This window comes from Balaenoptera musculus, chromosome 2, assembly GCF_009873245.2.
Source record: "Balaenoptera musculus isolate JJ_BM4_2016_0621 chromosome 2, mBalMus1.pri.v3, whole genome shotgun sequence".
Classification (NCBI taxonomy): Eukaryota; Metazoa; Chordata; class Mammalia; order Artiodactyla; family Balaenopteridae; genus Balaenoptera; species Balaenoptera musculus.
The window spans coordinates 1854560-1869685 of NC_045786.1; the positions used below are offsets into that span (position 1 = coordinate 1854560).

Sequence of the window (15126 nt, forward strand, 5' to 3'; positions counted from 1 at the left end):
TGGGAGAGGGGAAATCAGACACGTGCGAAAGCCTCATTCAAGCCGCAACTCGCTTTCTTGTTTAAGCGAACGTCCTTCGCCTAGTTTGACCCTCTAGGCTTCCCATCCTTTCCCACCTCCTCCGCGCGCATGCGCGGGAGCCCGACGCCCTTTCGTCCGTGTTCCTGCCGCTTTGATAATGGCGGCTCGTGGCTTGGGGCTGTTGACCAGTTTGCCCCTCCGTGCTCAGAGAAGTCAAGTCCAGCGTCCTCTCCGCAGGCTTCTCAGTTGCCCAGGAACGGTGGTCGCAGCCCTCGGGAAGGAAGAGCAGTCCTCGGGGAGCGCGGAGACAGGTGTGGAGCCGGGGCCGGGGTCGCGGGCGGGCGCAGGGCCGGTGGAAGCGGCGGGGGGACCGCACGGCAGTGTCCTGGCCTCGCTCGGGGAACGTAGGGCCGCCGCCGTGGCTCGTGGTGGCGGCGGCGGCGGCGGCGCGGTGTGGGACGTTCCTTCCTTCGGGGACTGCGTGCCCAGTGATGAGGTCGTTCAGAGCTCCGCAGTGCGGGCCAGCAGCAGAGTTTGCTCGTGTCTGACACTTGGGCGAAACGCTGTTGCCAGTTACGGTAGTGATGCCGCAGTTGAGCCAGTCGCTTCCTCGCTCACAGATGTAACCGAGGTCGATGCTCGCAAGTTGCCGATGGAGGCCGAGTGGAGTGAAGCCTTGATGAATAACCAGGACCCCTGGTCCTCCAGTGGAGGCTCTACCTCTGCAATTACTGACGTTTGCTTTAGTCTTCTGGCCGTTTGGAGCAGAACCAGCTTGGTAACAGATTTGCCTGGGCTGGAACAGGCAGGCGTTCTAAGTTTATAGGCTGGTGTGTTGAGAAGTCCAGTCCCCCCTCTTGTGATCCAAGAGCTGCGTTTACGTTATTTACGATTCTTAGAACAGTCTGGCAGGATTGTGTCACGGTCTCCATTTTAGAGATGGAGACAGAGGCGCAGAGAGCCAAGGGACTTGCCGCTGAGTTAATTTAGACCTCGAGTCCCGCTGTTAAACAAAAGGTGTTGATTTCTACCATTTCTTGGAGCTGTAGTTTTAAGGTATGAAATTTTTTCTGGGAACAGTTCTAAAGAAGGCTAAACAAGCACAGTATTTTCCCCCAAAATAAATGATAGGCTTGCTGTCCTTATCAGACTGTATGAGAGACTCATATTGACAGAGAGTTGGAAATATCACTTCTATGACAGTTCATTGAAATGCTGGTTGGACTGTATTTAGTAGAAGCTGTTTCTGTTAAAAACTCTTAAGTGACTGAAAATGTGAGTAAGGCTTTTGCCAAAGGAGCTATTGTGATTTAACATGTGTATAGTGGTTTAAATTTTAGGGTATTTTCATATGCTCTTTGAGATATAAAGCTCTGTGAACTAGGTTTGGAAGGAATTATTATTACTCCATTTTGTAGATGTGGAAACAGGCTGGTACAGCTGGCTGGTAAATGGATCACGCTTAGCTATTCAGTAGCAAAGGTGAGAATAAACCCTTCTGATTCCAAGGCTTCACTTAGCAGAGCTTTGTTGTTTTTCTCAGGAAATGTGTTTCATTTTGTATTATTAGGATAATATGACTGGCTAAATATCCAGGGACTCTTGTGAGGCATAACTAGTAACAAAATCCTCATTTGAATTTCTTTTCCATTTTTAAAAAGAAGGTGATTACACTATATGACTCACTTAAAAGCATATAATTTTTTTTCCAAATTTATTATACCTGTATCTTTTTTTTTTAATTTAATTAATTAATTTATTTATTCATGGCTGTGTTGGGTCTTCGTTTCTGTGCGAGGGCTTTCTCTAGTTGCGGCAAGCGGGGTCCACTCTTCATCGCGGTGCGCGGGCCTCTCACTATCGCGGCCCCTCCCGTTGCGGAGCACAGGCTCCAGACGCGCAGGCTCAGTAATTGTGGCTCACGGGCCCAGCTGTTCCGTGGCATGTGGGATCTTCCCAGACCAGGGCTCGAACCCGTGTCCCCTGCACCGGCAGGCAGACTCTCAACCACTGCGCCACCAGGGAAGCCCAGAAGCATTTAATTTTATAATTAGAAGGAGATTGAGAAATCTCCAGTTCAGTTTTTCACTCAGTGTGAGAACTCATTGCCAAAAGTTTGCTAGTTACATTTTATAGTAATAAGGAACACACAGTTTCATACATCAGTCAGTTCCATTTTGATGGGGCTCTAATGGCTGAGAAATATTTATAATGAGCTAAATCTGCTAACTTCCCACTTCCCTGTTGGTCTTAGTTTTGACGTAGCTTTCACGGGAGTAGTGGAAAGAACCCTGATTTAAGAACAAGAATATGCAGTGTATTGTTCAGGACTCTGGGTGCAGGGGACAGAAACGAACTCAAATTTGCTTAAGTAGAAAAGGGAGGAGATACCAACTGTGTAACCAGACTCCAGAAAGAGACGTGACTGCTCTAATAAGGTCGCCTGGATGGATGCGTCAGAGGGAAGTACTGTTTCCTCACCTATTGTTTGGTGGCCTCCTTATCTCAGGTTCTTCTTCTCTAGTGGGTTGTTGATGTCGATGGCCACTAGCAGCTTGCAACTTTCTCCAAAGAGAAGAATAAAATGATCTTTTGCCTGAATTTGAAAGATTTGAAAGATTCTAAGCAAGAGCTGTTGATCATCACAGCCCCACCTCCGGGACCAAGAGGAACTGTTTAAAACCCTCTGACAGCCCTGGCGCGTCTGGTGGGGTGTGATGCAGGGTGACTGCCGACAGCGCCCCCGTCCGCCGGCCGCACAGGCAGGCTCGTGCCGTGAACAGACAAGGAGGACGGATGCCGGGCCGCCAAACAGCAGCTAAACTCTGCGGGAGGCTACCCAGCGTGTTAGATGTTTGCCTTGGTGCAGCTTTTGCACCAGTAATGCTGCCTGCTCTGTTTATCTCTAAAGGTTATTGTGAGATTCAGAAGGGAATGTTTCCGTGAACACTGGAATGTGCTGCACCGGTGGAAGGACGGCTCTCATTTCTCATTAGTCTGTTTCCAGGTTGTAAATCCCCGCTTTATCTACAGTAATTCTCTGTCAGAGTTTCTAGACCTTCGTTACTCCTCTCCAGCTGCGCTCTGGTTCCTCAGTATCCTCATATCCGTCACGTCCGGAACAGAGCGTGTGCTCCGTGTGTGGCCTGACCAGTAAATAGGAAAGAAGTGCTCTTACCCCCTTGGATTTGGATTTTATATCTATATCTGTCTTCTCCCTTTCCTCACCCCAGAAGTCAAGACATTCCCTTGGCTCATTTTGAGCTTTCATCAAATCAAACTTTTGGTCTTCTTTTGTCCATCTGCTGCTGGCTGAATTTTCCCCCCCACTATGTGCTTGTGTCTTTATGTTGTTTTTAATTCTAAACGCAGGACAATATGTTTTGTGCTTATGCTTATCAAGTTATGTTATCAAGACTGCTGCAAATTTGAGTCTGTCTTAAAATACTAACACTTACTAGTTTTTCCTCCCAACTTCGTGTTGTTTGTAGATTTGACAAGCCTTCTGCAAGGCCATGTACTTACGCTACCTGAACTTTTTGTCCCCGTCATGACTCTGTCCCGTCTACTTCGTCTTGCCTGCTGCTGTTCAGGGTTAGGGCCGTCGGTCCCGTTCAAGCCTGTCACCCCATCTGTCATCAGACTTCTCTGTCTCCCTCTCGCGCTCCGTCCCTGCTCTTCCCAGTAATCCAGCTGCAGGGATACCTGCATAATGGTGCAAAACATTGTATGCCAGTGATATTGCAGTATTGTCTGTGATAGTGAAAATGGTAAACCATCTCAGTATTTATCGGAGGATTGACTAAATTACCATAAACACCTAAGAATGTTTATGCAGTTATTTTAAAAATGAGGTAAATATATATCTACTGACACAAAAAGATATCAACAATGTATTAAATATTTAAAAGCATATTACAGAAGAGAATGTATAGTACATTTTCAGTAATTGTGTGAAAAATGTTTATCTCCGGAGAGATGCAAATGTATATGTTTATGTGTGCCTTGAAAATGTCTGGAAAGCTAAGTATCGAGCCTAATAAGTGGGTATTAGAGGGAGAGAACTAGGGGAGGATTTATACTTTTGCTCTATGAAATTTTACAGCTTGACTTTACTTTTACAATAAGCAGTTGGACATCAGTCTAGACTCAGTAAATATCAGAGACAAGAAGATAGAGGTGGTTATTACAGCTGGAAAAGTGGGTGAGAAAAGCCTGGACCATAAAAAAAAGAAGGACCAGTTGGAAGGGCTGTCAGTAGACTGAGGTCAAAGTGAGTAAGAATAGTCCCTGCCCTCAGCATGGAAGACAGATATTCTTCCATGTTGTTAAGTAAACACAGCACCGTGACTTACCTTCTTCCATGGATGTTGAAGTGAGCTAGTGCAGAGGTGGAAGCGATTCTGCCGAGGAGAGTCACCTCTTCACAGAGCTGAGCACGATTTGGAGGATGAGTGGGAGTTTGCGGGGCAGAAAATGAGAAGGTGGGCGTCCAGCCGGAGAGGAGAAGACGTGAAGAGCTCAGAGTGTGTGTGCCGGTGCCGTGTGCAGAGCACCGCGCGTGAGCGGGGTGGAGGAGGAGGACTGAAGTTGGCACGGCTGAGGAGGGGGGCCGGGGTGCCGGGAGCTTTATAGCCGGGCTGTGGGGCTTAGGCCTCATCACGAACGCGGCAGGGAAGTCAGAGAAGAAGACTTTCTAAAAAAGATTATCTTAGAAAGATGACTTTGGCAGCAGTGTGGAGAGTGGCTTGAGAAGGACAAGAGTGGAGCGAATGAGACCAGTTTAGCAATCAGGCTGCTGTGTTCCAGGCCTGAAATGAGAGATTGACGTTGAAGAATTGGCATCCGGAGTAGAGAAGAGGACGCGTATTGAAGAGATGCACGTTTAGCATCTCTACAGTGAGTGTAGGGAAGACGCGCAGTGTGTTTGATCAGTTGTTAGAAATGTGGAGTAGGGCAGGGCCAGGAGTGCCCTGGTGAGACGTGCCTCTAGGTGGGTGCTGCCCAGCAGGCTGGAGGGTCCCGCCGGCTCTCACTGCCTGCCTCCCTCTGTCTCATCCATGAGGGATGGCTTGGGGTTTGCGGAAATGAAGGTTCAGTGTGTGCGCGGCATTTCCTTGATCCATCAGTTTTGTGACCTTTTGAAAGAAGATGAGGCTGAAAGCTTTTGCTGATTTCTGTGCATCGGTTACATTTAATCTCTTTGGAATTAGAACTTGAATGATTTTCTTTTTCCTTGTGTTTAGTTCACTTGTTGATCTTTACTTTGTGATCAGTGGATTATTTACTTCTTGCCTGTCACAGCTCTTGTCTTCATTTCCTGTGATTGTAACTCCCTAACCCCTGGATGGTTTTTTATGGGGAAAAATAAAAACCCCTTCTATTTCTTTAGTAAAAAGTATGAGCTCTTTGTGGGCAGCAACTAGGGTTCAGGCTCTCAGATTTCCCTGTGATGCAGAGCCCATGATAGTTGGTAACTCACTGTTCATTGTTTGAGCCAGATCAAGACCCTTTACAGAGAAAAACTAATAACTTATTTTATTTTTTTAATATTAATTAATTAATTAATTTTGGCTGAGCCGGGTCTTTGTTACAGTGTGTGGATCTTTATTGCGGTGTGTGGGATCTTTTAGTTGCAGCATGCGGACTTCTTAGCTGCGGCATGTGGGATCTAGTTCCCCAGTGAGGGCTCGAACACGGACCCCCTGCATCGCGAGCGCAGAGTCTTACCCACTGGACCACCAGGGAAGTCCCAAAAACTAATAACTTACTTTAATACATTAAACTTCTAAACTCATTGTCTCGTTGCGCTCAGGCTTGTAATCATTTTTTTTTAGGCTTTGGAATGTTATAGCTTATACAGACTTTGTATGTGTGTATTTGTGGAAGTGGTTTTACTTTTAAAATTTTGTGGAGCGCTCCCTTTTTAGCGCTATGCATTGAGTGTGGTCAGTCAAAACAGAGTGGACAATTTAATGGTAATCACAAGAGAATGGTAACAGGAAGCCTGAGAGGAGTATAGCTTCACCCTTGTAAAGGAGAAGGAAGAAGATGAAATGAGGATAAAGCTGGTTGTGCTCAGGTGTAAAATCTTTATATACCATATCAAGAGATGCTTTACATTTTACGTGTGTGTGTTGGGAATGCCTTTGTCTCATTCATAGGCTCTGAAGACAGGACTCCAAAAAAGAGATTCTCTGAGGTGCAGAAAGAGAGACGAGAACAGGCCCAGCGGACTGTGTTAATCCACTGCCCAAATAAAATCAGCGAGAAGAAGTTTCTCAAGTACTTATCCCAGCATGGACCTGTTAACAGCCACTTCTTCTATGAAAGCTTTGTAAGTATTTGAAAAACAATCTAACTTAACATTCATCCTTTTTTTTTAAAGTTATTTTTTGCTCTGTTGCCTCTGCAACATGGTAAAGTTAGATTCTTTTTTGATATCCTACATCTTTCTTTGTCTAAATTTCTTCAGTGAGATTTTTTTTTGATATGAGAATAGAAATCCTTATAGCAGTACCACAGAATTATGAGCATAATTATACCTGAACATTTCATAATTTGAATACTTTAAATCGTTCCATTATCTTAGGTGTAGAAGCCAGTGGGAAATCTTTGTTTTGCCTTTTAATTTTCTATTTCAGCATTATTTTCAGCTTCTCTTAACTAATACCACTTTATAATGTTCCTTTTCTTTATCTGCTTATAGTGGTTAAAACCATTGCTCGTGTTAGAAGCGTATCATTGTAAATTTTAAAAATTAGTATTTTGTATGTTATGATAATTGCTTTGAAATATGAACTAAAATACTGTGTTAAAAATAGTATTTTGAAATGTGTTCTGTTCTTCTTATGTTTTTGGTGTAGGGTCTTTATGCTGTTGTAGAATTTAGTCAGAAGGAAAGCGTAGCTTCACTGCAAAATGTAACTCGTACTCCAAGCCTGGGCACAGAGGCTGCAATTCCATTCAGATCGCGTTACTTCAATTTAAAGTTGAAGACTCCATTAAACCAGACTTCTGAACAGTCAAGTATTCAATGTAGGAATCAGTCTTCTCCTTCAAGCAAGAAGCTTTTTGAATTACTTTGTTGTGCAGAAAGTGTAAGTTTGTAGGCATACTTCCCTGACTTGATATGTGTGTGCGTTTGACTTGTTTTGTATATTTTAAGTTTTTATCATTAAATATTCACACTGAGTGAAAAGTAAAAGTAATCCTTCCCTACTCCCTGCCACCGTATCCCATTTGTAACCCTCGGAAGTAACCACATTCTGCCAGAGTTTTGGGCCTTTGGATTATTCTTGCTTTCTTTCTCTTGTCAACATGACATATAATTGTATATGGCATTCTTTTATAAATTTTAAAATATCTTATTTCTGGTTTTAGCTCTCTTTTTCTGCTCTAGTAATGTTTATAGTAGTTTTGGTTTTTCTTACTCAGACTTGTCAAAGGTTTAGCTAGTCCTTTCCAAGAATATGTTCATGGTTTTAGTTATCAAAATACTATTTTGGTGGTTGATTTTCTAATTTTTAAAACTTTACTTCTAACCTTTTGTATTTCCTCTACTTTCTGTTATTTATTTTTCTTGAGTTCAATGTTTAGTTCGGTTATTTTCAGTATTATTTTCAAACGTGGGTGTTTAAGGCTGTGGTTTTTATTTTAAATATTCAGCTCCAGCATGCACCTTCACGGTGTGATCGTTTTATCACCAGCCTTCTAGGGAACATACAGGACTGTTATTCTGAGGAACTGGGGGACCTTGGGCCTTCATCCCTTGAAGCCTTGCTTATTTCTGGTGTTACTTGCCTTTAACATTGGTTCTTCTCTCCCGCCAACTTCATTTAAATGTCCAGCTTTGTGGTTGCTTTGACCTCCTCTACTGGGGCATTTTACTATTTTCATTTTCCTAAAACAATACTTTATACTCATGGCCTAAGAAAAATAGTAGTTTTAATTCTAGCCAACTTTTTTTTTTTTTTGCTGGTGTCCTCATTCCTCAGTGCTTTTTAAAGGGCATTTGTAAAATCCACTTTTAAGGCTAAATGTAAAAAGATTGCGTGTTTTTAAGGTCGGTCTCCTAAGCCATCAAATTTCTAGAAGTAAAATGACAATTATTTTACATGACCTTAACGTTCTCTATATTCTCTTGTTTTTGTTTTGGCCAGCTAGGTAGATGATCAGCTGAACACTCTCTTGAGGGAATTCCAGCTAACAGAGGAGAACAGCAAGCTCCGGTATCTCACCTGCTCTCTTATTGAAGATGTAGCAGCTGCGTATTTTCCGGGCTGCACCGTCAGACCCTTTGGCTCTTCAGTGAACAGTTTTGGAAAATTAGGATGTGATTTGGACATGTTTTTGGATCTAGATGAAATTGAAAACTTTAGTACTCACAAGGTAATTACATCTCTTTAAATCACAAAGTTGTCAGAAAAAAATAAAGGAAATCTTTGGATTTAATAAAATTACAACTTGATTTCTAAGCTTAAGGAATAATATGGTTAAAGAATAGGGTCTATTTGATACTGATTCTTTGGAATTGTAAAGTCTTTCTTTGTATCGGTCTAATATATTATCATTTTTTTGTGAATATCTTAAATATGTAATAAAATGGTTGTTCTTTTTGAGGGTTGAGAATTTTTTTGGGTAGGCCAAGGTTACTTACTTACTGTGTTATTCAGATTATGTGTGTATTAACTAATTTTTTCATCTGCATGATCTAGTTACTGAAATACTTTTTACATCTCATGATTTTTGTTTCTCTTCATTTCTCAGAATTCTTTTGATTTTTGTTTTATTCAAAGACTATGTTAGCTACGTATAGGTATATGATTATTATACCTTTTTATTGGGTTGTGCATTTATCATTAAAGTTTGTCCTTCGTCTCTGTAAACGCCTCTTCTTTAAATTCTTTTTTGTTTGTTAAGGTGGCTGCTTGTTACTTGTCTCACATACCTTCTCCTCCTACGTCAGTATGTCCAGCCTTCACATATGTTGTTACGTTTTGAGTATAAATAGCAGATCACTGAATTTTATGCTTTTACTCCAATCTGTGAGTCTTTTTATTTATTACTACTGGTAATTTTGGGGTTTATTTCTACTGTCTTATTTTTTATTTCCTATTTTCTATGCTTTTTCTTTGCTTTTCATTCCTTTGCTTTCCTCCTCCTGTTGGATTCTTTCTTTATTCTGCCCTTTCCTCCCTTCCTGTCTTTCCTGTTACAGTTTAGAAATTGTATATCCCATTTATGTTCTTATTAACATGCGTGTCTGACAGAGTAAACTTAATCAGCATGTCTGCCATCATCCCAAACAATATGAGGTGCTTTAATTTCATTACAACTTTGATTTGAAAAGCCTTCTGTGTTTTTGTAAAATCTTAGGTTTTTAGGACTGTTCTTTCTTATGTATTTCAAACTAGTAATCATCTCTGTGTAGATGTCCATTTGAAACTTCAAACTTAACATTTTGAAAACAGAACTTTATCTTCATCTCCTTGTAAATATTCTTTATAAGTTTTTATAAAAGTTCTTAGTTATGTGTCACATGTTAATCAGTGGCATTTTAGCTTTCCTGACATTTGCTGTCGTCTAAGCAAAGCTATCTAAGCTAATCTTTCAGGTCTACCTCTTCATTTACATCCTCAAAGCTATAGTGACACGGTCCCTTATAAATTCTCACTTAGATGATGGTAGCAACATCCTGCTTTCCACGTGCGTCTCGTGTCATGCCTCGGTATTCCAGCCCTCAGTCTCTGCTGCAGTTATCTTAAAACACAGCTTGGATCATCCACAAGCTTAGAACAGTTCTTCGTTTTAACATAGAATTGAAATGATCTGCCTCATAATTCATTTTAGTAATCGTTTGTCTTTCTCTGTCTTCACACACCCAGTTTTCCAATCACATCATTTAATTACCGGTTGTGGGGCACTTTTAGGGTATGAATGGCGACTGAACCGTAGCTCTGTGTCTTCACTCAGGAGTGCACTTCCCTTCCGCTCCTGACTGCCATTCCTACACGGCTCTCACGGCCTCGTCCTGACCCCACCTTCTTAAACCATACTTGATGTTTCCCTCTGCTCCAGTCAAAATTAATCACTCCTTTTTTGCAGCGTAGCTCATATTTCTGTCTCCAGATTCCTTCTGCGTTACGTTTAGTTAGTGGTTGATCTGTGTCTCTCACTGTATCCTAAGCGTGGGCAGGGTAGGATCCGTGTCTGTTCATTTTCTCATCCCACACAGTGCCCGCCATACTTTATCTGCTCAGCATGTAATTACATAGTTGAAACTGGCCAAGAAATATGAAGCACATGAAGGTGAAACGGGTCAGTCTGATTAAGACTAACATGTACTTGAAATTGTATTAAATTCCTGACAGGGACACTTAAATTATGTTAGGCTATTTTTATATTAAATAAAAGACCTTGCCAGATAATTAAAGTGCATTATAATGTGTTGTAATGGTGAAAGCTTGGGCTCGGGAGTGCAGAATAGTTCGTTTACTTACCTGCTGTATGACCCTGGGAAAGTTATTTACCTTCTCTGTGCCTCGATTTTCCTAGCCATAAAATTGGGTTAGTGCTATAACGCCAGCTCATGGAGTGTTTGAGAGGATTGCTAGACAGTAAGAAATACATTTTTTTCTGTTGGAAGCAGAGGAAGGAGTTGGAAACTTAGTTGGGTCTTAGATTTCTGAAACAGAGAGCCGTTAGGAAAAGATAGTTTAAAAGACAGTGCTCCAGTCTCACTAAACAATTTAACATCATTCCGTATGTAGGTTTAACTTATGCAGTGTTGTTATAAACATATACTCTGAAATATGTGCTTGTTTAAGATTATAATAGCTTTGCTAATAGAAACATTTTAAAAATGAAACATGAAAAACAGGAGCACTTTTATTTATTTTTTATTTTTAAATAAATAAGAATAGATTTTAAAAAGCCAGGAGCACTTTTAAACTCATCCTCCATAAAACAGCTTCCTTGAACACTGTATGCAGTTGTGAGCCCCTCCTCCCTCTTACCTCCTGGTGCTCCGTGTGTCCCAGCACTCCCCCTTGGTTTGTGGTTCTCTGGGCTTGTTTTATTCTTCAGCCTGAGTTGAGAGCAGTTAGGAAGAGATTATAATATAATCTATACAGATTTTAACGTGATTTTTTCCCCCACTTAATAGTGTCTCAGCAGTTCAGTCTGCTGCATCCTCTTCAGTGGATGCAGAATGTTCAATTGAATGAATGTACCATAATTTACCTAACCAGTGCTTCATTTGTTAGACAGTTAGGGGACGGTATCTTTTCTTCCCCACTTTATTGCCGACTATATTAGGTAATATTCTTAGGTTGTGCATAACAGAAACCAACCCAGAGCAGCTTAAACAAGCCAACGAGAGAAGGAGAGGAAGCATCGCAGAACCCAGGGCCAGGAATGTGGGGGAGGCTTAGGAAAGGACAGCACTGGGAAGTATAAACAATCAGGAGTCCACGAAGGGTTCTGTTTCTTCTCCACGTATTCGCATTACTTAATATCTCCCTTCCCTTCACTCCCCTCTCCCCACCCGCTTCGATTTTCTTTATATTTTCATCCTCATGCTGTAGACTGTGCCTCTGCCCCAAAGCTTCTGAGCTCTATTTCAACCACGTGGTTGCCTCGGAAGCTCCGCTGCGGTTGCTGGTGGAGACGGCTGGCTGGACGGGGGTGTGCCCCTGCAGTGCTCGCGTCAGCCGCTCTGCCTGGTCCACATGCATCGTCAGGGCCGTGATCCTTTCGGGGGACTGAGTTCTCAGAGAGGGGTAGGAGGCTTTATTAAGCTAGACAGAGCTCTTCAAAAGTATCTACCACACAAATAACGCTGCAGTGAGGGGACAGCTTTGCAAATCAGCTCATCTGTATGAGCATTCCTTTGGGGTGATTTCCTAGGATTTTAATAGCTAATCAAAATCTTATTGATACGTATTTAAAATTTTGCTATTTCAATACTAAAATTGTCCCAAAAGTATGTCCCGGTTTACGCTCCCACTGACGGATGTGTGTGTTTCCCCTCACCCACCAACGCTGGTCCTGTCACCCTTTTTGTCTTTGCCAGACTGATAAATGAGAAATCTCAGTGCTATTTTAATTTCTTCTTAGCTTCTGGAAAACAAGACCATCTCTTTCTATGTTTCTTACTCATTTTTATTTCTTCTGTTAGTTTCTTATTCAAGTGTTTTTGGCCATTTTTAGAATTGGGTGGGCTTTCCTCCCTTCCATTTGTACAAACCCTTCATAAATTAGGGAAGTTAGCCCTTTATATGACATGTATTATCGTCTTCATTTGTCTTTTATCTAGTAATGAATATATGCTTGGCCTTAAGATGGTTTTAATTTTTATTCATCCGTATTCTTTTGTGTGTTCTGGAATTTCATGTCATGCTTAGATAATCCTTCACTCTAAGATTGTAGAAACTTTCACCCATTGTGTTGTGGTACTTTATTGATTAAAAACTTTTATGTTTAAGTCTTTGGTCTGTGTTGAATTTACTTTGGTTTTGGACTAGTCTAGTTTATTTTTTTAATGGCCACTTGGCTCATTGTTTCAATAGCAATTTTCCCGCAGTAGTTTGCAGAGTTCATTTTATTAACTATTAAATTTCTGTAGTTAGGTCTGTTTGTACTGTTTTCTTCTGTTGATCTACTGTCCTCGTGCATATATTTCCTGTTATAACTACTGTGGGTTTACAGATCTTATTAAAATGGAAAGGCTAACTTGGAAAGGGCACATGTACATTCACAGAATTTATAGAATCTGTGGTTCTACTATAGTCTTACTTTATGATATATACTGTGGTATGTAAGTTAATTATAAAAAGCCAGTGATTTTTCAAGTTAGTATTTTATACTCTAGAGAAGCAAAAGAAAAGTGAAGAGTTTTTGAAAGTATTTTTATTGAAGTATAGTTGGTTTACAATGTTGTGTTGATTTCTGGTGTCCAGCAAAGTGATTCAGTTATACATACATATATTCTTTTTCATATTCTTTTCCATTATGGTTTATCACGGGATATTTAATATAGTTCCCTGTGCTATACAGTAGGACCTTGTTGTTTATTTTATATATAGTATCAATAGTTTGTATTTGCTAATCCTAAACTCCTAATTTATCCCTCCCCCACCCCCTTGGGTAACTGTAAGTTGGTCTTCTGTGTCTTCTGAGTCTGTTTCTGTTTTATAAATAAGTTCATTTGTATCATATTTTAGATTCCACACACAAGAGGGATCATATATTTGTCTTTCTCTTTCTGACTTCACTTAGTATGATAATCTCTGGGTCCATCCGTGTTGCTGCAGATAGCATTATTTCGTTCTTTTTAATGGCTGAGTAGTATTCCATTGTGTGTGTGTGCGGGTGTGTCACATTGTCTTTATCCATTCATCTGTCGATGGACACTTAGGTTGCTTTTGTGTCCTGGCTATTGTAAATAGAGCTGCAGTGAACATTGTGGTACATGACTCTTTTTGAATTATGGTTTTCTCAGGATATATGCCCAGTAGTGGGATTGCTGGGCTGTATAGTAGTTCTATTTTTAGTTTTTTAAGGAACCTCCATACTGTTCTCCATAGTGGCTGTATCAATTTCCATTCCCACCAACAGAGTAGGGAGGTTCCCTTTTCTCCACACCCTCTCCAGCATTTATTATTTGTCGACTTTTTAATGATGGCCATTCTGATGGGTGTGAGGTGATACCTCATTGCAGTTTTGATTTGCATTTCTCTAATGATTAGTGATGTTGAGCAGCTTTTCATGTGCCTCTTGGCAGTCTGTATGTCTTCTTTGGAGAAATGTCTATTTAGATCTTCTGCCCATTTTTTGATTGGGTTGTTTGCTTTTTTGTTATTGAGTTGTATGAGCTGTTTGTGTATATTGGAAATTAAGCCCTTGTCGGTCACGTCGTTTGCAAATATTTTCTCCTAGTCTGTAGGTTGTCTGTTTTGACAGCTGAAGATTTTTGGTCTGCTTTTGGCTGTGATTGCATGAAGAATTTTTTGTGTATGTGTTTGTGTGGTTATTGATTTTGTTTGTTTGTTTTGGGTTTTGTTGGAGTGTGTGTGTGTGTGTGTGTGTGTGTGTGTGTGTGTGTGTTTTGGCCAGAAATGACTTAGAGCATCCTTTTAGAAAAGTTTTTTTAAGAAATTCCTTTTTATGGAAAGCTCCTATTTACAAATGTTTTTATTATTCAGGCCTCAGGAAATTTTCTGATGGAATTTCAAGTGAAAAATGTTCCTTCGGAAAGAATTGCAACACAGAAGATCCTGTCTGTGATAGGAGAATGCCTTGACCACTTTGGCCCGGGCTGTGTGGGAGTACAGAAAATACTAAATGCTCGGTGTCCCCTTGTCCGGTTCTCACACCAGGCCTCTGGATTTCAGTGTGACTTGACTACTAACAATAGGTACGGTCTCTTACTTATTATCTTAAATGTGAATGTTATAAGGTATTAGCATAGTTTTTCTTGTACAGAAACAATGGCTTTCGACTCTTTGATATGCTTTAATAATAATTTTTTTAAAACTTGAACACTTGAATTGAAAAGTAGGGTTTTCAATTATTAAAATGTTAACATGCCTAACTAACATCTTCTGAGAAGACTTGTGTTTCATTGTTCTTACTTACGTAGCCTGATAACAACTCAGAAATTCCGAAGTATATAGCCTTCTAGCGCACTTGGAAAATAAAGCGGCACCTTGGGTTTGTGCTCTCAGCTGCTTCCAGAGGCAGTCGACTGTGTGTCCAAACAAAGGTAGCATTTGCTTAAGTCAGACGGTGGTCTGAGCAGCCTAATGAGACTGCGTAGTTTTTCTTCAGCATGTTTTCATTTTATTATCAACCTGTTTGCTTTAAAACACATGGGATGAGAACGACAAGTTCTTTTATACTCTGACGACTTTTCTTTGGTTCTCAGTAGGGAAGACTTCTCAGCTGAGGAGTTTGCTTCTTTATACTCTCGTGTGCTCATTGCATGCGTTTGGTTCCACTGTACTATCTGCTAGATACATGATCAGAACTACAAGTAGATTCAGGAGATCCAATCTAGAGCAGTTTTGATTAAAGTCCAGTGTTCACTAACAAGTCAGTGTG

At 40.9% G+C, this 15126-nt stretch overlaps 1 protein-coding gene across 1 annotated transcript in view; it reads left to right on the top strand.

The window, feature by feature from the left end:
* The first annotated feature begins 65 nt into the window (after positions 1–65).
* The window catches only part of LOC118890279 (mitochondrial poly(A) polymerase), a 31046-nt gene continuing 15985 nt past the window's right edge, over positions 66–15126 (top strand). The window contains exons 1-5 of the mRNA XM_036842895.1: positions 66–332; positions 6186–6358; positions 6888–7121; positions 8188–8412; positions 14229–14440. Of these exons, the coding sequence (XP_036698790.1) occupies positions 179–332; positions 6186–6358; positions 6888–7121; positions 8188–8412; positions 14229–14440 (998 nt within the window). The 5' untranslated portion in view covers positions 66–178. The remainder of the gene's footprint in view (positions 333–6185; positions 6359–6887; positions 7122–8187; positions 8413–14228; positions 14441–15126) is intronic.